Here is a 24,569-nt window from a genome sequence, read left to right as displayed (position 1 = left end):
CCTCCCTCATCTCCTCCAACAGCCAAACAAACAAAAAATTGGTACCCAAATCAGTTGAAAGAGAAAAACAAACAAGACAGCCTGGGGCTTCAGCTGCATCCGGGGACCGGGCTGCCAGCCTACATCACCAAAGAAAACCTGCCCACTCAGGGAAAATTCATCTCTAAGTTGACAGTGACTATGTGACAGAAAGGAAGTGACTTACTCTAGGGTGGCACTTGAGGGCCTGGACAGCTGCCCCAATCTCCTTAATCCAGCTGTGCATGTCTTCTGGACTGTCCGCCTGCAAAATACCCACAGCACTTACAGAGAAGTTTTGGGCACTATGATTTCAGCTTTCAAGTCTCTGAGTCAATTTTAAGTTTATAAAATCACACCATTAGAGCTGGAAGGGATCTCAGAGATCATCTAGCTCAGTGGCTTTCAGACTTTTAAGGATATTTTTTTCCTGCAAAATCTTATTTGACACCCCAGAAACAAAACAGCTCAAAGTGGAGCTGCTCTGCAGTGGGGCAGAGGTCATGAGGGAGGGGGAGCTTAGAGGCCCACCCCCTACTGAAGTCCCTCACCCCTCTGGAACACAATCGGCCTGGTCTCGCCTCCTGTTTTACAGAAAAGGGAAATGAGGCCCAGAAAGTCAAATGTCCAGGTTTCTGGCTGGTCAAGATTTCAGCTCTCCTGACTCCCAATGCAGTTATCTTTCCACTATAGCTATCTGAACAGAATAATCCCATTTTCAACTCCAGTCCCGGTAAAGCCAAATCCTCTGCAAATCCCCCCAGATATGTATTATCTCCAGGAACAGGGCTTCTCTCAAAGCATGAGCTGCCAATGTCTGTCTTGACTCTCCATGCAGGCCTGGAGAGTCACTAGACTTGGAGCACCACGCTTAACAACATGCAGGACACTGCTGCGTGGTTCAAGTATTTCCCCAGAAATACCTACCAGCCCCAGAAGGGGGCAGCAGCGGCTCTGTGGAGAAAGGGAGGAAAACGAAAAGGCTGCAGGGGGACCCTGGGAATTCTCAGTGCTGTCCAGCTTTACAGGGGTTGAGTTCAAGTGAACCAGCAAACATTTACTCTGTGTTACACGTGGTGTCAGGTGCCAGGTATAGAGGTGGAACCAAGACCAAATCCTTGACGTCCAGAAATGTATACCTGTCAACCTCTCTCTGTCCCCCTGCACGTTCCCCTAATACTCCCACCCAAAATCACAAGTGTGCGTTTGCGTGCCTGTGCATACGTACACGCAAACACCACACCCCGGCCCACAAAATTCTCCACATATAACCCTCACTTTCCCCATCCCCAAAATGATTCTTTCTCTTTGCCTTGTATCAGGATAAAACATCACCAGTTTTTAAAAAAATCCTCAAACTCGCATCCCTACCCCTTTCTGTCACCCCAAACAAGCCTTTCTTGGTTAGGCATGCGCAGGAGACACCTTCAAGGGGCACGCTGGGTCAAAAGGTGTTAACACCAAGCGCCCAAGGTGAACTCTCTCACATGCTAGGGCTGCAAACTCACCTGCACTCTTCCTCCCCTTCACTCTTCCCAGTTATGTGACAACCTGGTGGTTTCCCAAGAAAAAGACAAATCCATTCCTAGCCCAAAAGGATGACCAGGACAAAGTCTCCAAGATTCTTCCAGAGGGTATTTTACTACTGTTAGGGCAAGCCTATTCCACAAGAACTATTGGGAGAATGAAATGGACTCATTTAGGTAAAACAGTTTGAACAGTGCCTCATAACACAGAAAGGGCTTTGTAAGTATTAGTTATTCCTGTTGTTGTTTTTATTATTATAAATTAGGGACACAAATGAAACCTTGAATTCCAACTTTATAAATATGTTCACTACCCTCTCCCTGAGACTTTATTTTTTCAGTTTCCTCATATTCGAACTGCAGATAATTCCTACATAAAGGATCAAACTGTCAGGATCAAATAAGATAATGTATTTGGGAGAGAAGAGAGGTTATTCTGAATTGGAATGAACTGGAGGTAATTAAACTGTCCATTAGTAGAAAAGCATTTCTTAGAGATTTTCCTTCTAGGGAAACAGAAGATGACTGGATTAGGGGGAAATGTCAGAAGGTAGAGAAAGAAAGAGGGAGATGGGAGCTGAGGGACAGCCAAACGTCTCCCACATCGCATAGGAGACCTGGCATCTTCACTAAACAGACTGCAAGATCCCTATATGATGGCAGTCCAGTACTCAATTTCCAGGGCTGTTAAGCTACTTCGACTCTTTCCACCACTCTAGCAAAATACCTCCCTCATGTCAAATGGTATCCCCAAAAGCCACAGGCCACCTATCTGATTGTCCTGTGAGACCTCAGCAACCAACTCTCACATCTTCTCTAGGACCTATCACACAATAAGCCTGAGTGTCTTCACCCCAGCCTCCACCTCGCAAGGAATCACCGAATCAGAGAAAACTGGGAATCACCTGACAACACCCGGGGACTCAAGCACAAGAATCAAAATCCTCTAAAATGCGTCTAGATCATTTCCAATTCCCCTCTAATATAAATAATGCTGCTGTTCACATCTTTGTGCATAAAGCTTTTTCATACTTAAGATTCTTCGGCTCACAGGGAAATTGCTAGAATAAAGAGCATGCATTCTTTTAAGGCTCTTGGGACATATGGCCAGAGAGATTTCTAGCCAACAATATAGCTTTCATTTACCAACAAGATATTATCTTTTTTTCCATGCACCCTTGCTAAAATTAAATATTACAATTTTTAAAAATCTTTGCTAATATAATAGGCAAAATAATTAAAGCTCTTTCTTAAAACATTTAGTAATTAATAGCGATGGAAACTGTTTGCTAATTATATTTCTTCCCTAATACTCTAATTCTGTTTAAGGATATTTTTCTGCCAGATAACATAGGTAGTGAATCTAGCCACGAGGAAAATAATAATAAACCTTAGTAAACATTATTTTAGTGTTTAAGTAATCAACATTATTTTAGAGTATCATTCAAATAGAAAAACAGATATTGTAACTGATCCCACATGAGAAGAAATAGAATATTACTTTACTGAGATCACATTATAATCTCTATTAGTAGTTTTAAGAACTGGGATCCACTGGAAACAAAAATTCAGTGAAACCTTAAAAATCGTATGCAAAAATTATGGTGTATGTGTATATCTATCTTTTACGGAAAGCCTGTGCTCACCTTTCATCAAACACCCAGAAATATCTTAAAACCACATCACAAAAGTAGTTTCATGAACCAGAGGTAAAAAAACAGAGCTGAAGTCCACCCAGCCCGTGGTGAGACTAAGAGACTAAAAAACACTTAAAACTCAGTAGAACAAAAAGGGAAGTGCTAAGCTCATACCTGCATCTTTTCCTGGTGTGCTTAAGTGTGTGCATGATTCTGGTGCTTGGTTCAAAAGAAAAAAGTAGGGTTTCTGTCCTTGAGGGCAGTTTTTGAGGTGAGAGGAACACAGGGTATTAAAACCAGTCCCTGCTGCCTGTGGTATTATCACAGTCCAGTGAGAGTCAATTGAGTATCTACTATGAGCCCAGCACCACAACAGATGCAATGGTTTGAAGCACTGAATTCTAGACATCATCAACAAAAGGCTTCCAGTGTCTACTTCTGGTTGCTTCCATTGCAAGTGTCCAAAATTTTTAGGCAATTCCTTCTTCCTCTGTTCCTAACCTCTGCAGCCCTCCCTTCCCCACAGCTAATAACCCCTGCCCTCTCTCCAAGAACCAATCCCATCTTTAGACACAGCCCTGCCACATACAACTGTATGGGTGTGCACTACATAGTTCTAGGTGCTGTCATTCACCTTGTAGTCTTAATTAAAACAGTAAGTATCCAAATTCTAGCCCGACCTCTGCAATTCATGTGTGAGCCCTCTTATTACTACTCTTGTCCTGACATGGCCCCTAGTTCTGACAACTGGGCTTGTGCCAAGTTACCAAAACCAGTCTGCACTACATTTCTCAGTTCTATTAACTAATCCTTCTCTTGATAAGCTACTTAATACCCCTGACCTTCTATGACTGGGAAATGGAGAAATGGTGAACCCCGCTTGCCTAGTATTCCAAAGACTGAAATCTCATTTTGCACCGTTGCCCAGAACTGAGAACCATCAATCTGCTGATGAGCTTGCTGACATTTCAAGCTTAGATACCTGATGATTACCAGATCCTGAATCTCTGTCACCATGATCCACCTGCAAGACACCCAGTTACCCCAAGCTGGTCTTCCTCGATTCAGAGTCGGACTCTCTGGCTCTCCATGGCCACACCCTCTACATCTTGGGGTCTGCACCACGCTGCTTTGAAACAACACCAGCGAGTAGGTCTTGCTCTGGCACCTGGTGCCTTCCAATCAGTTCCATAATTTACCAGGTTTATGACCTCAAATAATTCACCTTCAGATACTGCGTTTCCTATTCTGTAAAATGGAGATGACCTCAGAGACTGCTGAGAATTAAGTGATATGCTGCCTGTAAATTGGTTAGCATTGTACCAGGGACATCTAAGTGTCCAATAAATAGTAGCTTTTTATTAACAGAAAAGACTACTATTGTGTGAGAAATCACAGGGTACAAATTATACATAAATGTGACATACAAGGTTAATGACCAGCACCTAAGTAGCTGGAATCCAACCCATTCTGTTGCCCAAGTCTTCCTCGTCTGTCCAAGGAGTTTGTTTTCTCCGCCTAGATCTGCCCTGCTTTCTGGTCTAGCTTTCCTAGATACCAAGGATACATGGTTTTTCCAGGCAGACTGACTAAACATAACTCAGGAAGTAGGTCAGAATGCCACTTTGACGTCGTGGGTAAAATTGTGGGCACCAAACTGTATGAGTAGTCATTACCTTCTTCCACCTTTTGCATTAAACGATTTTCACTTGGATCAAAGGACTGACAAACTGTCAGTCACACTTATTCAGACTTAGGTATGTGGCAGACTCATTTTCATTCTCAAAAATGAATGAAATGAGCCTATGTTAAGAAAAATCATGGAACTATTTTTTTGAAAATGATGAATTTTGAGCTTTCAAAGCAAAAATTAGAATTTCACAAAACTTGTATCCACCTCCACGAGCTTGACAGCTTGTCCATACTTAGACTTTACTGATGATACTGGTGGTGATATTAATGAATGTGATTTTTTGATATAGAATAAAATGTGTCCACATTTGGAAGATCTGCATACCTTGGTGAGACCACTATTTTCCAAATGACCAGTCATGCTGTTACCAAATCATGCACGGGTAAAAAGGATCCATTCAAAGTGCAAAATTGACGAATGGATTTTAACGTAAGAATGTGAAAGTTTATTGATATTGGCTTCCGACTCCACATTGCACCTAAACAATAAGAAACTACCGTTTGTCAAGCTTTGGTATAGAATCAAAGAAGAATATCCACAGTTATCTGAAAAAGCTATTAAAATATTCCTTTTTTGTGAATACATATCTATGTGGAGCCAGATTCTCTTCATATTCTTCAATCAAAACAACATATGGCCACAGACAGAATGCTGAGGCAGATCTGAGAATCCTGCTGTCTCCTATTAAGCCAGCCATTAAAGAGATTTGCAAAACATAAAAAACAATGCTACTCTTGTTGCTTTTGTTTTAGAAACATAGTTATTTCTCATAAAATGTTACTGTGTTAACATAAACAAGTTTATAGTTGCTATCTTAAAATGAATTAATACACACTTTTAATGATTTTTAATCTATGTTCTTCTCTGACTTTCTATCCTCCTTGAGTTAGGTGCTATACACAGATTTGTCCATTCACTCAGTTATTTATTTAGGATGATGCTAGTGTTCTTTTATCTCCGAAATGTGGGAGCAGAAGGCAAAGGAGGACAGAAGTGATGAGAAGCTTCTGGTAAATGTACACGCGCTCATGCAGATGATGCAACGTCTTTTGACTATTTTTTTGTTGTTGGGGTTCATGTTTCCCAAATCACCATCTCCACTCTGAAGCTCTGTCCTGAACTCTTACACAGCATAATCATTTACTTGACAGATATTTATTTAGTACCACCAATTTGTCAGGCACTGTATATCTAAGGGCCTTCATAGCATGTCACCTTGGATGTCCTGCAGACACTATAAACTCAGAACCACCTCTGCTGGGCTTGTCTTTGTTCTAAGAGTCTCTCCTCCTGTGCTCCCATCCCAGTGACTGCTGCCATCAGCCACCCTGAGGCCCAGGCCAACCATCTGGGCAGTGTCATTGCCTTTCCTCTCTCCCTTCACCCCACATCCAACCAACAACCAAGGACTCTTCAACAGCTTTTAAATTTTCCACTTTTCTCCACCCATCCTAGTTTGGACTTCCTTTATCCCTCACCTAAATTACTACAACAGCCTTCAAACTGCTCTCTCCCATCTCACCCTTTTCTCTTCTGTCCTCTACACTGCACTGGGCCAGGCAATTCACAGTGAGCGCACCACCAAAGGGGGCAGGGTTGGGGGCTATCATACCCACTTTACAGATGAGGAAAACGAGGCTCTGAGAGTTAGAGGCTTGCCCAAGTGACAGTATTAGAAGACATATCTGATTAATTTAACCTCGAGGGGCCCTAACTCTCATATTAACAAGGCATATAAGGCCACGAGCCCTCCGTATCTGTTTTCCAGCCTCCTGTATGTCTTGTGCTTCTTTTATCTTCAGGCTTTTTTTTTTTGGTGAGGAAGATTAGCCCCGAGCTAACATCTGTTGCCAAGCCTCCTCTTTTTGCTGAGGAAGATTGGCCCTGGGCTAACATCTGTACCCATCTTCCTCTACTTTATATGTGGGACGTCTGCCACAGCATGGCCTGACAAGTGGTGCGTAGGTCCTTGCCTGGGGTTCCGACCCTGCGAACCCTGGGCCACCAGAGCAGAGCGTGCAAACTTAACCACTACACCACCAGGCCAGCCCCTCTCTCCAGGCTTTTCACATGTGCTGTTCCCTCTGCCTGGGCCACTCTTCCCCCAGTGGACTCAGCTTAGATGTGTCTTCCTTCAGGAAACCTCCAGACTCCCTGGGACTGGGGAGGGGCCCTGCTTATGAGTTCCCATGGCAACCACCATGCACTCTAATGGCCGCACCTATCACACTGTTTTTTGGGGTTTGTTTTGGTTTTTGGTTTTTACTCCCCGACCCTCATCAGTGAGGTTGTTTCATACTTGTAATACATTTAGGTTTTTCTGTCATATTCTGCAGTCTATGCTGGGATCACTTGACCTACTAAATGATTTTTCTTTTTTTTTTTTTTTTAAAGATTTTATTTATTTTATTTTTTCCCCCCAAAGCCCCAGCAGGTAGTTGTATGTCATAGCTGCATATCCTTCTAGTTGCGGCATGTGGGACTCGGCCTCAGGATGGACGGAGAAGTGGCGCCTCGATGCGCACCCGGGATCCGAACCCGGGCCGCCAGCATTGCAGCGCGCGCACTTAACCACCAAGCCACAGGGCCGGCCCAAAATGATTTTTCTAATTTGCATATTTTAAGGTTTACACTTTGTGCTGGAAAGTTCTATTTCATGCATCTGCCATTACAGTATCACACAGAATCGTTTCACTGCCCTAAAAACTCCCCATGTTCATCTATTCCACACTCCCTCCCCCACCCCATCACACAGTTTTAACTGCCTGTTTACTTGACTGACTCTCTCTCTCTGGTTCAGGATCTGTTCCGTTTAACGCAGTGTCCCCAGCATGAGGCAAAATGTCCGGCACTCTGAGGAGACTCTACAAATAGCTGTTAAATGCAAAACTGAGAAGGCTTTTGTTGCACCTACAGTTTAAACTTTATCCCTGAATGGCAATGGTGCCGGCACTAACACCGCCAGGGACACTTTCCGCAGCCCCTACCCTGTCCCTCCCAGATGGCACAGGCTTGTTGGAATGAATGGAACCCACAGGTGGCTCAGGCTGCTAGCACCTCTGCTGGGCGCAGGCAGGAGGACCAGCTCGGAGGGGTCAGGAGGGAGTCAGGACGAGCGGAGCTGCTGTCCAAGACAGGGCGGAGGGGGCAACCCCTGTGGAAGGGAGGGTGTTTAGTGGGGAGAGACACGGAACAAAGAAGAACGGGCACTGGGAACCCTGAAAAGCTTTGGCTGGGGAGCCCCGCATTTAAACCAACACACTACATGGCAGTCTTACTGCTAGAAATGCAGCATTATCATAATGCTGCATGAATCAAGGCACGCTCTGTGGATTACGAGGCCGGCTGCGGTAAGGACTTGGCCTTGAAAGTCTAGGCCCTACTTGGAAAGCGGCCTTTCTAGCTCCTATGATTTTGGAAGGAGCTGGGAGAACTCCAAAGCTGTGGGTGGAGGGCAGAAGCTTCTGAGAGCCCAACAATGGCTTTCTCTGTGCAGCTGGGCTTTGCACCTGGTCCCTGCACAGGGCCCTCTGTGCTTTTGTCCTTCCGCACACAGTGATGTCCACACACAGAGGGGGCTTATAAATACCCTCCAAAGGAGAAGTGAAACCACTGACCAGTTCTCCTTTTCTCTGCTTAGCTGGCGCCCGGCAGCTGAGAGCAGCTGGTACGAACTCACATTCTCCACTATAGCGGCTCAACCTGCTCTTATTATTTCATGGTTGGGAAGCTTTCGGCAAACATCCTGTTTAGAATAAAATGGGACTCAGACTGACTACCGGGGGCTAAATTTACCACCTAGAAACTTCAAACAAAATAAAAGAGAAAGCAAAGAAAAGGTCAAGACCTATGAGGACATCATTCACAGAAATGGAACGCCCAAGTCTTCTCAGAGTGAACTCCTTACCTGGATGTAGAAGGTCCTGGAACTTGTTATTATTTCAAACAGGTTGTCCCTCATTAAGAGATCGCTAGACAGAGAAAGAGAAGGGAAGTTACTGGCATGCTGGCACACACTGAGGACCTGGTTTGTTCTAGGTCAAGGCACCAGTGCCCTGGACCATAAAAAGGGGCTTTCAGGCCATTCCTCCTTCAGCCTCTGCCTCAAAAAACACTACAGGGCTTTCCTCTAGCTTCACTTCCTAGAAGGTCTTGGGAGGTCTTGCCATCCCTATAGAATCCCCCAACACACATACCACCACCAGTTCTAACAGGACAAAGCTCTTTTCTCTCTAAAACCTCCTAATACCCACCACACCCTACACCACCTAAAGTTGTGGGGATTTTTAGTGGCTAAGATGTATAAAGTGCTTTGTACAAAGCACTGTTTTGAGTGCGGTTTTTTTTAGGGTCAAGTAGATGAAAATCTTATTAGTTATATATACATATTTACCAAGATATAATTGACACATAACATTATATTAGTTTTGGGTGTACTACATGATGATTCGATATTTGTATATATTGTGAAATACTTACCACAATAAGTCTAGGTAAATCCATCATTGCACATAGTTACAAATTTTTTTTCTTGTGCTGAGAACTTTTAAGATCTACTCTCCTAGCAACTTTCAAATATACAATACAGTATTATTAACTATAGTCACCATGCTGTAGAGTACATCCCCAGGACTTATATTTCATAACTAGGAGTTGGTACCTTTTGACCCCTTCACCCATTTTGCCTGCCTCCCACCCCCTGCCCCTCTGCCTCTGGCAACCACCAATCTGTTCTTTGAGTGCTTTTTCGTGTGTTATTTCATCCAATCTTTACAACAGTCCAACGAGGCACTTTATGGATGCGGAAACCCAGGCTCAGAGGTTACATCACTTGCCCGTGGTGCCAGTGTTAGTAAACAGCAGAGCCAGGATTTGAACCCAGGTCTGACTCCAGAGTCTATGTTTTCAATTACTCCACTACCGTCTGCCTCTCTTAAGGGAGCCAACTTTCTCATTTCCTCCACCTAAGCAGCAACCTCTTCAGCTTCACTAAATGCCTGCTCTGTGCCTCACTGTACTGGGCTGAGGAGACCGGATGCTAAAGAGAAGAAAAGGAAGGAGAGAGTAGACTACTTTAAGATGCTTCAAACTGGGTGTGAGTTTTGGAAGGGGGATCCTGAATTCTGCAAGGAAGAAGGCGAGAACTAGCTGATGGTCGGTAATAAACCTCAAATCAGCCGAAATCATTTATGGTGTTAAATGCCTGCTGTGCGTACCGAGTCACTGTGAGGAATATCTAAAGAGTGAAAGATTTAATTCCTTCCCAGTAAAAGAGCATAAAAAAGCAAAACGATACAATCAGATGTTAGACTGTGTGTTACATGCCAAGTGTTAGAATAATTCCAAGAAAGGACTGATCACAGGCAGGGTTGGCTTCGTGAGTGAGGACGTGAGAGGAAATGGCAGGCGCTTGACCAGTGACATGGGCACTGGGCAAAGGAGGAGCATGAGACTAAAGACCCACCTGAGAGGGGCCAGCAAGACACAGGTCAGACGGACCTGGGGCCAAATCCTGACTCCACAGAGGGAAAAGGTATTTTCGGAATATTTTTATAACTTTGCGAGCCTTTGGCCCACAACTATAAAATGGAGATGAGAAGACCTCCTTTATTGGGCTGGTCATCACAAAGATCAATTATAAGGTATATGAGGCATCTGGTACGATGCGTGTCAAATAGTGGTCACTTGAAACACATTTCACTACTGTTATTTTTTTTTTTTCTGGTGAGGATGATTGGCCCTGAGCTAACATCTGTTGCTAATCTTCCTCTTTTTGCTTGAGGAAGATTGTCGCTGAGCTAACATCAGTGCCAGTCTGCCTCCATTTTGTATGTGGGATGCTGCCACAGCATGGCTTGACGAGCAGTATGTAGGTCCGCGCCCAGAATCCAAATCCGTGAACCCCAGGCCGCCGAAGCGGATCATGCGACCTTAACCACTACGCAACCAGGCTGGCCCCCTTCACTATTATTATTACTTTCTGAGTTTCTGAGTAGCGATGGCTCTTCTTTCTGGCTAAAATGTTTTAACCTTTTAAACTATTCACACACATATGTAATCAACCATGTAATCAACTACTGAGGAGGTAAAAAGCAAAGCAAGGAGGAAATCCCCATCCTTTTCACTACTTCTCAGGCTACATGTTGCCTTTCAATTCAATTCAATTCAATTCAATTCAACAAATGTTCGCTGACTACTCAGATGCCCTAAATCCCCTTGATTGCACAATCTCACAGGCCTGGAACCTGCAGAGGCTTGGGACTTCCTTCCCTCATGATCTTCAACGCCCTTAATTCTTTTAGTCAGAGTTCAGTCTGACCCTGGCGTTAGAGATTTAGGTAAAGCGCGAAGCACTCTTAGGACTGAACTTTATCTGGGTTCACTAAGCCGCCCCCACCTGCCCAGGTGGTCAGACATCTATCTGCACAGGCCCTCTAGGGTCAGGAACCATCTCCAAGGATTCAGTCATGCCTAATATTTCCTCTACCCATTGTCAACCTCTGGAGTCACACTTCTGGAACTTTCCATCTACAATAAATTGTCACTGGGAGAACTTCCCTAATCTTCTGTACTCTGCAACTGCCATTTGCAGGACCCAGCAGAGTGCTCCTGTCCTTGCTTCCCTGGGTCATACAGCACTTTGTTGTCACTCAAGACCCTCCCATGCCTTCATGTGAGAACAGTCTGTCTGCTGCTAACAGCTTCCCTGATGACGCTGGCTCTGCGTGCGCAGTCTGTGAGATGGAGAGACACAAACATACGGTCCCTAAAGACTGTAGATTGAGGGGCAAAATAAGGATTTCTAGATGTCCAGATGCCCTTGGGGTTTCTAAAGTTTAGTTCTAGGCATATCTGTATTTGGTGTTGGGTTTGGGAGAATGCTTGCCTAGGGGCCCCAGGTCCCAAACTCATCCTATGCATCCCGGCACTTGGGAGGTAACCATTTCCTGGGGGAAAAAGGAAGACATTAAAAACACTTGCTCTTCCTGCCCAACAGGAGTCACAAAGAGTTGCTGTGAACCACCCTTGTGTTAAGGTGACATCAGGGACTTTGTCAAAAGGAAGAGAAGAGAAAACGCATAAGAAGTTCAGGGAAGAGGTACTGGCACTAGCAATGATCTGACCAGAAGTGCTGAAAAGCAAGTGACTAAGGGCACAGTCCCCTCTCTGAGCCCCAGTCCTCCCATGGAAGGAGCATCTAACTTGAACACCTGAGAAGCACCTTGATACCATCCTCCTCTTTGTTCCTACATTCTTTCTTTTTCTCCAATAGAAAATTATGATATAGGCTCATGTCCTGGGGAGCCAGAGTAAGGTAATGAGAGTGGGTAAGTGTGCCCAGTGTGGTCTCATGGTTGTGTCAGCTTGAACGTGGGGAGTCAGCCACAGACATGAGGCCCCATCCCTTGCTCTTGGAAGCAGACTCTGAATGAAGTCTCAGAAGGGTAGGAAATGAAGATGTAAGAGTGTAAACGGAGGTTCTGATCAGAAGAGAATAAGCAGAGACAATTACCCAGACTTGACTAGACACTCATGGGTCTTGAGAACGTCCTTGAGAAATATAGTGCGCAGTGGTTCTCGGTCCTGGTGGAAAAAAATGGAAAGACAGGTAAATGAGGCTGTCCACATAATGCCAGGACCCAGACCAGCTGATGGATGTGCCTCTCCCGTCAGAAACTACTGGCTAAAACCAGGAGGTAAACAAGGCAAGATCTCAAAATAGTCAAGAGAGAAAAAAAATCTAAGAAGATGCTCTGCAGCTCTGAGCACAGAGCAGTCACTGTGTCAAGGGAGGGAGGAAGTTAAGGCACTTTAATATCACTGTAAAGACGCGCACACGGTTGGGTGGAGATAAGACAGAGGCACCTCTGAAATCTGCGTATGTGCCCACGTCTCTACTCATGCACACACATGTGGGTGTAATTCATGTGCCTCTTGCTTCCATGACCTCTCAGAAGGGCCCCAGAGCAACTACAAACCTGCTCACACTTGAAGTAGCAGATGGTAAAGTCATCGAGAGCAAAGAAGCGACGTTTCCAGCTCTTCCGCTGAAATAAAAAGTAAAGAGCAGAACATTAGGAAGAGGTCCCAGCATTCTTCCCAGGAGGGTGTTCTCGTTCCAAGCTCCCGGGGACCCAGCTCCATGGGAGCCAGGGTCCCACATTCAGGTTCTGGAGGGAGACTTCTCCCTATCAGGGGTCATACTTTTGACCAGCGGGAACCAACGTTTGGTCTCAAACCTCTAACCAGTTTGGGTGGTGGCTAGCACGGAGAACTAGAGCGCCTCCTTTCAGCCTGTTCTCCCCTCTGCTAAGCCCACCCCGCCGGCCCCGCCCACCCACCATCACCCGTTCCAGCCCCCATGCGGACACTCACCACATTCCCTTGCTTCACACAGTAGCCACTCTTAATAAGTGGGGGCCCAGTGGGAACACGGCTGCTTGTGGGGATGTAACTCTGAGACCTTCGAAGAAGGGCATGGGACCCAGGCTCACTGGCTTCCTGCCCATCTCCACCGTTCTACATGGAAACAGTGTCAGGATTAGCACCTCCCTCGGGCTCCTTACGCAGCCACACCCCCTGCCCCACCCAGCCCCCCTGGCCAATCAGCTCTTGCCTCTTTGCCCACCATGGCAGTCAAAGAAGAAAGTAAACAAGAAAATAAATATTAACTTTGCTCCTGTCAGGTGCTATACCAGGTACCTTCACAGAACAAGGCTCAGGGAGGTTGGACAGTCCCAGGAGAAAGGGAGACTACAAACCAGAAGAGGGGATAGGAGGGGAATGGGAGGAGTGACAGTGGGCTTGTTTCCAGCTTCACCAGCCTTCCAGGGCCCCACTTCCCATGGGGCTTACAAGTGCTGTCTCCTGTGTATGGTGCAGAACCGCCCTAGCCACACAGCTTCAGGATATGGTGGCCTCGATTTCTGCACTGCCATCCCTCACACCCACCCCTGCCCTGTGTTTTCTTGACCACCCATATGCACTGGCTCCCTGACTCCCATCCACTGTGTTCTCAGTACAGTCCTCTGTGCACATCACTAGCATACCACGGACACTACCATACCCCCACTACCCCCTGGCAGCCCCAAGCCCCAGCACCTGGCTGATGGGCGTGTGTACCACCACCCCTCCAATGATCTCTGTCTTGTAGGCCACCTGCGGCTTCTTCTCTAGGGCGGGAGGAACTGCTAGACTTTTGAGAACTTCAGTAGTCAGGGGCAGGCTCCCAGCTTTGGGTACCTGGGAAGAATGACAACACGGTCAACAAGAAACCAAAGGTTAGGAAAAGTGGGGAGCCAAAAGTAGGATGGGGGAGGGAGATGGGTGAGAAAAGCTAATGTACCAAATTATAGTAAGACACCCCTCTCTTCCCCAGCCCTTCCATCAATCCATATCTGAACATGAGGGACTCTGCCAGCAACCCCCACCACACGCAAGTGTGTGTGCACACACACAGGTACACACTTAATAAATGTACTGAGCACCTACTATGAGCCAGCCCTTCCCTTGCTAGAGACCAAAGATAAAACAGCAAACACAGACATATGTCCTGCCCTCTCAGCACTTACATGCTAGAAGGGGAGACCGGCAAAAAATGCATAGCAAACAATCAGAATAATTACACACCGTGGTGAGTGCCATAAAGGAAATAAACAGGAGCTGAGAGACAGAGCAGCAGGGGAACTAGTTGAAATGGAGTGGTTAGCAGAGGTCTCCAGAGGAGACACTGAAACAGTAACTTGAAGGATGAGAAGGAACCAGGAATGCAAAGACAGGAGAAAGCAGGCTTGGTAGGGGGAACAGGTGACACACGTGGTACACGGTACAGAACTGGGGAGCCCAAGGGCCTGGGGTATAACTCCTGACCTGTCACTAACTGACTGAGTGACCTCTGACAAATCCTTGAACCTCTCTCTCTAGGCCAAAACTGTCTTGTATAAAATGGAAAGAGGAATAACATCTACATCATAGAGTTGCTGTGGTTATCAAGTGAGAGAGTATATAAACTTAAAAACTTTAGAAATGCAAATAAAAATATAAAAGTATTATAAAATATTTTAAATTAACATTTCACAAATGGTATTAACATTTACAAACACAGCTCTTTCTGAACAGTGAGTTACCTTTGTTCCTCCCCTTGACAGAGTCAAGCACCATGGCTGGTCAAATGATCACAGAGTTTGTATGGCTAGTTTGAAACCACAAGCCACAGGTTGCCAACTGGTGGCCCAAAGGCAGACTTTGCTCAAACTGTGTTTTGTTTGCCCTATGCAGTGTGTTTTTTCAATCTACATTTAAAATTTGGGATATTTCTTGTAAAAATCCAGATTTCCAGCTAAGCAGCCGTTTCCTCTTCAGAGGAGTAATACATTCTTCAGTTTGCCACTGTCCCTACCATTCTCCCCAAAACCAAAGCCACGTGTTATATGCCATTTATCCTCATTTATGTTGTTTTTCTTCCTCCTCGCCCACTTCACTCATTTATACTGGAGTCTGCAAATGCTGATGAAATCTTTCATTTTGTAAGAAAAAAAGAGAGGCCCAGAACAGTTAAGTCATTTGCCCAAAGCTATGATTAATAACCAGAGACTAAAACCTGACTCCCAGCTGGTACGGTGTCCACAGCATTGCGAAGCCTCTCCTTCACAAGAATTCAGTGCCCTGAGTGGCTCTGCCAGAAAAGTAACTGCAGCCCCCTGAGAAAAGCTAACATCCTCTTCTGCTTCTTCTACAGCCTTGGGAGTCAGAAAGACCTAAGAATCCAGACCTTTCAACAGCTCATACCTGAGGGCCGTATGAGAATTCTGCCATGAATGGGGACTGAGGACCACTCCATTGGAATCTATCCAAAGGAGTAATACCACCGTGATTATACTGGGGCCCCAGAAAGAAGAAGAGACCCCTCTTCCCAGCCCGCACACTCAGTTTACACAGACAAGGGTGACCTCTGCCTACCACTTCTCCAGATCGGGCCAGAAATCCCCCTTCTCTTTTCCTTCCAGCTATCTCAGAGACATAGCAGTTCCCATTTCTTTGGGCCTCCATTTAGTGCCAGGCAATGTGCTAAACTCTTTATTGCATTATCTCTAATCTCAAGCAATCTTATCAAATAGGCATTATTTTCTCCCTTTCATAGATGAGATCAATGAAAGCTCATTAAAATGAAGTAATTTGCCCCCAGGACTGCCCAACTGCCCATTGCTAAATACCACTACCTACCTACCTACCTACCCCACCTTTCCAAGTTTCTGACTTTTGCCATTGTGTCTTGGAATTCTTCAGGGACGTTGATTATTGCTTGGATGTTTAGTAATATAACCACCATGAAACAGCAGAAATTCCCCCCAAACAACCCAAATGAGTTCCTGAAACTCAGCAAAGAAAGAGGGAAGCAGCCTTTGAGAGTTCCAGTGGCCAGAAAAGGACTCATAGAAGCTTGGCTGTCATGTTGCCTCTCAGAATCTTGTCAGCCCAGCCAGAGAACCACCAGTTGTCACCGCTCACATCCCTGCATCATGGGCTGCTTCTCACCAACCACCCAGAGCCTTTCCAAAGTTGTTTCTGCTTCCTGAGGCTTTACATCAGCCTGTGGATGACAAACTCAACACTAACTATGCTCCACATCTTGAAAACGAGGTCATTCTTTTGGTTTGTCCATATCCCAGAGGCCTAATTAAGGGTGTGAGCTCTTCTGTCCCCCTGTGGAGTGTTCTCTCATGGGGGAGATCCACAGGGATCTCATCTGTAACGTGAAATGAAATTTGCAAGGACTCATCTTTCTTCCCACCAGGCATGGCTAGACTGCTGTGAGGAATAATCCAACTTGGGGAGAAGCTGTACTGTACTTTTACTGCTCTATTTTCAACCCTTTTAGGAAATGCAGGGAGTTGAATAATGTCCCCCCAAAACTGTCCACCCATAACCTCAGAAGGTGACCTTATTTGGAAATAGGGTCTTTGCAGATGTAATTAAATCAAGATGAGGTCATACTGGTTTAAGGTGGGTTCCAAGTCCAGTGACCAATGTCCTTATAAGAAGAGGAGAGGACACACAGACACACAGGCTATATGATGACAGGCAGAGATGGAGTGATGCAACTACAAGCCAGGGAACACCAAGGAGTGCCAGGAACCACCAGCAGCTGGAAGAGGAAAAGAAAGATTCTCCCCTAGAGCCTTCAGAGGGAACCTGGCCCTGCCAACACCTTGTTTCAGACTTCTGGCCTCTAGAACTGTGAGAGAATAAATTTCTGTTGTTTTAAGCCACCCAGTTTGTTACAGGAGCCCCAGAAAACTAATACAGGAATACTAATACTTTGAGAGAACCCAATTCTTTAAATATCATATGTTGATCATTTTCTTTAGTCAAAGGACTCAATGACCTCAGTATAAAATGAACAGTGATCTGGGGGCAGAAAAGCTGGACCCATCCTGACTCCATAACTTTGGGCAAGTCGCTTTGATCTCTAGGCACTTCCATTTCCTCATTTATAAATGAGGATAACAACACTTGCCCTTCCCACCTAAAGTTTCTATGAGGCTAAAATGAAGCCATGTATGTAAAAGTGGTGTGTAATCTGACACATTTTAACACTTGCTCTTTTTTTTTTTTTTTTTTTTTTGTGAGGAAGATCAGCCCTGAGCTAACATCCACGCCAATCCTCCTCTTTTTCCTGAGGAAGACTGGCCCTGGGCTAACATCTGTGCCCATCTTCCTCCACTTTATATGGGACGCCGCCACAGCATGGCCTGACAAGCGGTGCGTCGGTGCACACCTGGGATCCGAACCCGGGCCACCAGCAGCAGAGCACGTGCACTTAACCGCTATGCCACAGGGCCGGCCCTTCGTTTTTAATATTTTTTATAAACTCCTAGGTCTTGGAAATCAGTGGATCCTGGGCTTGAATCCCAGCTCTACCATTTACTAACCTCTAGACTTTGAGCAGTACTCTGATTTCCATTTTTCTCATCTAAAAAAAAAGGCAATAAAACCACCTGTCTCACAAGAGTGACGTGAGGGGCGAATGATATGGCATGTATGAAGGCTCGGCTCACTACATTGTCTGTTCCCTCCTTCATCTCTGTAATTCCCAAAGTGCCTGATGCTTCACTGTGCACATAAGGTACCCTAAAATAAATGTCTGTAATCGATACGGTGTCCCAGCCCCACATCTACCCTTCATCCCAGCCTCCCTAAGGAAGGACACACAACACAGGATGATGTGGAAGTGGCTGTCATTGTTAGTACCATCGAGTCAATTCCGACTCCTAGCAACCCTGTGTACAGCAGAGCAGAACCCTGCCCAGTCTTTTGTGCCATCATCTCACGTTCCAGGGCTATATCAGACAACACTCCACTGCTATTCACGGGGTTTTCATGGTCAATTTTTTCAGAAATGGGTGGCCAGGTCCTTCTTCCTAGTCTGTTTTAGGCTGGAAGCTTTGCTGAAACCTGTCTACCATGGGTGACCCTGCTGGTATTTGAAATCCTGGTGGCATAGCTTTCAGCATCACAGCAACATGCAGCCACCACAGTGTGACAACCGACAGGCAGGTGGTGTAGTTCCGACTAGGAAATGAACTCAGGCCATGGCAGTGCGAGTGCGGGATCTTAACCACTAGACCACCAGGGCTGGCTTGTGGAAGCGGAGAAAGGAGTAAACTCTTCCAGGACACAAAAGGATTAGGAAGCAGTATACCCCTCCTCTTCCTTCTATCCCACAGGACCTTTGGCAGGAGGGGTGAAGAGACGTATAAACGGAGCAAAGGAAAGTAAGGGGGACCCTGGAGATTGTGGAGACGCTGAAGAAAGCTTTGACATTCCAGCAGGCCTTTGCACCTCCAGCCTCTGGGCACCATCATGCTCCTTCCCACTCCTGTAACCTGTAACTTCTGCTCCGTGGGGCCAGAAAAGAGGCAGGGGAATGAGCTGCTTAGAGCGACTCCATGCTTAAGGCACAGAAGAAAGGCAAAGAGGCTCCCCACTGTCTCGCAGGCTGTGTAACCCAGTTCACCAGGCAGGAACGGAGGCGGAAATCCAGGAGGAGAGAATAAAGTACTAGACACTGAGAGACTCCCCAAACGGAGGAAGACGTAGAGGGTGAAGAGCCCAACGTGAAAGAAGAAAATCTTTACTCAAATCAGTACTCTAGAGCCACATACACAAGCATATGGGCTGGCAGGCACATGCGAGTTGGCGGCAGCTCCCCTCCGCCGTTTCTCTGTCTTTTCACAGGTTTACCAAGGTTTATCAGAATAACAAGCTAACCAGCAAAACCACTTCGATGACTGAATTGTGCTCTGCTTGGGCCCAGCATCACAAGTGCTGATTAAGTGCGCAGATTCCTTCTACTAATTTATTCATGGGTAATAATACTTCCCTGAGGTATCTGGGAGAATAATTTGCCCCAGTACATAATGGTTAGTTGTGGAAGTCACTAGAATGTAAGCATTTCTGACTGTACGAGATAGAAAATCCAACTTTTCAGCACAGAAACCATGATTTATATACCAGAAGTCTGCCTATATTATTGGTTAAAGGTCTAGATTTTCCAAAACATATAGTTTTGCCTCTCCTCCTTCCTACCCTTGTCTCTTTCTTTTTCTACATTTCTAAGGAAGAAGAAAGGAGTTCTTCATCAACCAAGTCAAAGAAAATGAGAGACTCATAGACCAGTCGGTGAACCAGCTCAGTGTTGCTTTTAAATGGAAGGCTTTTCCAGGATGCCTTGGTGGATGGCCTGGACTGACCCCCAAGGCAACCTCTCAAAGTAAGAGGAGCATCCCCCTTAAGCCAGGAAAAAGTGCTGACTCCCTCCTCATATGCTTTTCCTTTGACTTCTCATCATCAGCAATCCATTTTCCAATCCCACCACGTTCTGAATCAGCATCCCAGAATGATCCAAAGCACAACTGGCCAGGAGCCCTCCCAGGAAGCACAAAGGGGACACTCCATAAACTTCCCCCTGCACTTGATTCAGACTCAAACTCTCAGTTCAGCTTGTGGTTAGTCAGCCAAGGTGTAAGAAGAGGTAGGGGGAACTGGGTCTGGAACAAGCTCCTGGGAAAGACCCTGCTACCATCTGAGTTCTTCCCCACCCAAAACAGGCCACATGCCAGGAAGAGGCTCCAACTCCCTCCAGAAAGGAGAAGGAATCATACGTACAGTAATTTTGCTGGCGTGGTTCAGGGCTTCAACCCAGTCCTTCAGATCTTTCTGGTCATTGGCTTGAAGAAAATACCTCTGAGAGAGGGCATTGATGACTGCAAAAGTCATAGGGAAGAAGGGAGAAAAACCCAGGTCAGAACACATGCACCACAAAAAGACTCCACAAAACTAAGCTGCTTGAAGTAGCAAGGTAGAGGATCCCCACAGAGCAGACAAAGACATTTCTCATGGTGTGAAGTCACACGCATGAATATTTAGGAAGCAGCAGGCTACACTGCTCTGTCTCTCCAAAAATGTGGATTATTCCATTGGCCACAGGAATGACACCTGACAACAGTAGCAACAGCCTTAGCGTGCCGTTGTGCAGTGAGGAGGCTGCTGTCTGCCAACACCAAGACACACGCTTGAACTGCTTTTTAGAGGCGCTCACAGATTGACAGTCATGACGACACATTTACAATTTTGGCCCCAGTGCTCCTTGTTTCCACTGGCACAACTGGCCTGGGTTAGGAGTCTCGTCTGTAGTTGGGAAATGGAACAAAACTTGCCTGAGATCAAATCTGTGACCTTGACCTCATTTTCAACCTGTTCTTTCCTCTGAGCACTCCATTACGTCAACAATTTACTTCTGGGTTCGTAATTTTTTTTAGATCTGCTGACCACAAAATCTGAGAGTCATTTCTGAGCTTAGCAATGATATTTGAAAGAAATGGGAGAATGACAGCACCAAAGAAGCTTGAACCAACCTGAACTTAGGAGAGAGGACAGCTCAAGCCTGAACTAGAGGAGGTGGGCATCGTGGGGTAAACACAGAATTCATTAGTTCATTCATCACTCAACAAATATTTATTGAGCTCCCGCCAAGTGCCAGGAACCACTCCATGTGCTGAGGACACAGCAGTGACAATAGGAACACCCCTGCCTTCATGGAACTGACACCCTAGATATGCAACAGAAACTATCTGTTAGCAACTGCTTGTAACACTTAGTACAGTACTGAGAACATAGTGGGAGCCAAATAAATACTGATGACTCGATGACTTGAGGCATCCACTGAGTGGCTCTGCTTCTTTTGTCACCCCCAAAACTGTCATACATTTGGCAACACTGAGAGTTTCAACAGAATACCCATTCTTTTCTATTATGCCCCCAACACCCCCAAGTCTCCACCTTTCCTGAGCACACCATTACTCAGCTCTGAGATGAGGGTTCCTAGAAACTTCTAGTAAATATCTTGCACCCTGTTCTGCAGAGGCGGGAAAACTGAAACGTCACTAGTTCCTGCACCTCTGTCTTACGTTATTAACAATCTTTGCAGCGAGACCAAGGAAAGAGTATCACTTGAGACCCAGGAACGTGGCTGTGACTGGAGTCACTCATACACACAGGGTGTAAGTCACATGTGATCACAGGACTGTATCCACACAAAAGGGGAAGTTGCTGAAGGCGTGTTCAGAAAACCCATCCTCCAGCTCAGTTACTTACCAAAGCAAAACGGAGTTTTTGGTTTCTGCTTTGGAGTGGCTATGCTCACCTAAATCAAATAAAAAATAAAAGAAACAGGAATATGTTTTTAACAGTGTTGTAAAGCATTTTTTTTTAAATTTTTTTATTATGAAACTTTTCATACATAAAGAAAAGTATATAAAACATATGTGAACATTTTAAAGAATAATAATTAAGTGGAAACCCTGTAGTACTCACCATCCAGATTAAGAAATAGCCCGTTATCAGTCCTGTTTCTTAGAAGCCCTTTGCAGGCCCCTCCCTCATAGGATCCCATCCCCACCCCTCAGAGATAACCACTATCTTGATGTCTGTGTTAATCTTTACCTTTACAAAAACACTTTTAAAAGTGTGGTCTTTGGACCACAAAACCTGTACTGGCCCCCTTCACACTAGCAAGATTCCACTGCTCTCTCAACCACCAAGCCCCCTCCCTAAACAGTTCTCCAAATTGAAGGTGGTATTGCTACAAATACACAGATTCCAATTAGGGCTCGCAGAAAGGTGACACAGCATGTCACTCATTGCATTTGGACACAATGATCAATTTCCTTTGTATCTACCCTGACTCCTTAACCAGGGAAACACGCCCAGAGAGGGGCCCATGGAATCAGAGATCGTACCTATGCATTTAGGAAAAGGGCCTAAGAAAGTAGAAACATTTTTACACCTCCTGTTGTGTTAGGTTATCTTGCTTTTTCAATCCTACCCATTGCATGCACATTCCTGAGTATGTGCATAGGTGAGCCTCCCTCACTAAGGTTCAAATTCATTGAACAAATGAAGGAAAGCAACTCATACTCCATCATACGCCCACAAAGATTAGGTGACTACCCTTGATGAAGGCTGAACCTCCCTGGAGCAGGCCTCTACCACTGTACCTGGGATTTCTAAGGGGGCAGTCACCTTCCCCTGAGACCTAGGCTAGGAACTATTCACACATTGTCATAATCCCTGTACACCATTCCCTCAATCCCCTTTCCAGCCGAGGGCATCTCCTAGTTGTTCTCACCGGGGGCTCCAGAAGTGGTTCTTGCTTTAGTAAGAGGCATATTAGAAGGCAGAAGCTAAAGAAATATCTTGAGTCAAAATTAAGGTCCCTTCACGGCTCACAGTTGCTAAGGGTCTGATAATGTCTGACCCACCAATCTGTCTGGACTTCTCGCTCTTGGCTCTAAGTTCTTTCTGTAGACCTGCCCAGATTCCTTAACAACTAAAATTAATAGTGCCCCAAATACTCAAGACAGGAACTGAGGCGGCAGCCTGTAAAAGATCAAACGAAGGACAGGCAGGACAGGAGGGCCAGGACTCAAGCCCCGGTGTCCCCACTGTGTGACCCCCATTTCCTGTTCTATAAATAGGGAAATAATATCAGGTTCTCCCAGGGCGATCATGAGCATTAAATGTGACAGTGCAGGTGAAGCACTTAACCCATCCTGTCATACAGAAGCTGCTCAGTCAAGGAGGGACTATTTACAGCTTCCAATACCTCATTTATTTTAAAATCCCACTCCACATGTTAATACAGGCAGTGCCATGCTTGGCACTACAGTCAAAATGCTGAGGGCCCTGTGAGGTTTTCAGGGGCCTACAAAAATGCATAAAACCTAAAAAAAAAAGCCTGGCCTCCAACATACAAAATGAGCATGACATACTCAACACTAATAAATATTTAATTAAATGTCTGTATAACATTTTATCAACCTCACTGACAAGTATTTAATTAAACGCCTACAAAATATCACATGAAGTCAACTTCATTAATGTTTCAATTAAACATTCACAAAAATTTCACTACATTTGAAAATAATTAGCAGCTTCGATTTTCTTAGTTCACAAGAATCCTTGGGTATGTGAGATGATTGCCGAGAAATTAGAGCCAATCATAAATTAAATGAGTTACTCATAGCCAAATCATTCCAAAAGTAAAATGATTAAAATCCTTTCAAATATTTTACTGCCAAACAATTATATTTAACGAGGGATGTGGGTGTGTTTTGATATGTTTACCATGATGTGAGGTGGAGGTCATAGGGCCTAAGAAAGTCTTTAAATAGTCTGGAAAACATGAAGATTTAAGCAAAGGTGAGCCGGCATATCCTGAATTCAAACACAGACTATCGGAATTCAGGCACGTCTTCACCACTCCCGGGAACCGCACACTGGAGCTCATGACATCACGGTCCTGGCCCCCCTGCTCTTCTGTTTCCCTGGGTTTGAGACCCTGGAATTCAATCTGAACCACAGTGTGTATCTGTATCCTGCTTGTGGCTGATGTGCCGATCTGTCAGTGACGCGTCTTCTTGCTCTATCCCTCAGCACCCATGTTCCTGCGGGTCCTCGTGCCCATAAACTCCTGTGTGTCCTGCCCTTGGTCTCTGTATGACGCTGACCGTCGTAGAACTGCCTTGGCTAACCTGGCCCTCAGAACCCCCCATCTCACAGCTCCACTTCCACTTTCGGCTTTAGAATGTCTTTGAAAAGCTGGGCACTTCCAGACCCCTTCTGGCTCATTATGAGACTCACCCTTTCTCCTAGAAACTGACATTTATCAGTCACTAGAGAAAGCACCACTGGCAGACACTCTTCACCCTGGTTGGATAACAAACAGTCTGCTTTGACAACTCATTACCAGCCTATACTGTGATGATGCTACCCATGTGCTCATTACAGGAACTGAAGCTTTCAAAGAGATCGCCTGGTTTTTCATTTCTTTGTTTTTATATGTTTATCCAGTTTTCAGTCAGGGGGTATACGTGATTACACACATGCATGTCTATAATTTGCCTCATGCCTCACGCATTGCCACAGAAGGATCATTTGGCAAAGCAGCTCCTTGCTGAATTAACAAGACATCAGTTCTAGTTCTGCCCTGATGGGCTGTTTAGCAAGGGTAGGACCCTCAATGTCTCTGATCAGCTTCCCAATTACCAAATCCAGAGTGAAATTACCAGTCTCCTTTTTATAGTCACAAAATGACAAAAGAGGAAAATAAAATCATATTTACTTGTTGCTGTG

At 45.3% G+C, this 24,569-nt stretch overlaps 1 protein-coding gene across 4 annotated transcripts in view; it reads right to left on the bottom strand.

The window, feature by feature from the left end:
* Positions 1–24,569, bottom strand: part of PLEKHA2 (pleckstrin homology domain containing A2) — a 58,275-nt gene that overhangs the window by 4,922 nt on the left and 28,784 nt on the right. For 3 of the 4 annotated variants that reach the window (XM_087418539.1, XM_014786354.2, XM_004428879.3), the window contains 8 exons: positions 21,531–21,579; positions 20,043–20,140; positions 13,977–14,117; positions 13,251–13,394; positions 12,854–12,922; positions 12,388–12,458; positions 8,782–8,845; positions 206–283 (listed from right to left, as the gene is read on the bottom strand). In XM_087418539.1, coding sequence (XP_087274665.1) covers positions 206–283; positions 8,782–8,845; positions 12,388–12,458; positions 12,854–12,922; positions 13,251–13,394; positions 13,977–14,117; positions 20,043–20,140; positions 21,531–21,579 — 714 coding nt within the window. The remainder of the gene's footprint in view (positions 1–205; positions 284–8,781; positions 8,846–12,387; positions 12,459–12,853; positions 12,923–13,250; positions 13,395–13,976; positions 14,118–20,042; positions 20,141–21,530; positions 21,580–24,569) is intronic. The other variant, XM_087418540.1, reaches the window with a different exon arrangement.

This window comes from Ceratotherium simum, chromosome 28, assembly GCF_057802395.1.
Source record: "Ceratotherium simum simum isolate JZ-2026a chromosome 28, ASM5780239v1, whole genome shotgun sequence".
In the NCBI taxonomy this organism is placed as follows: Eukaryota; Metazoa; Chordata; class Mammalia; order Perissodactyla; family Rhinocerotidae; genus Ceratotherium; species Ceratotherium simum.
Note: the sequence above shows the minus strand (reverse complement) of the source record. Positions and strands in the feature narration are given on the sequence as shown.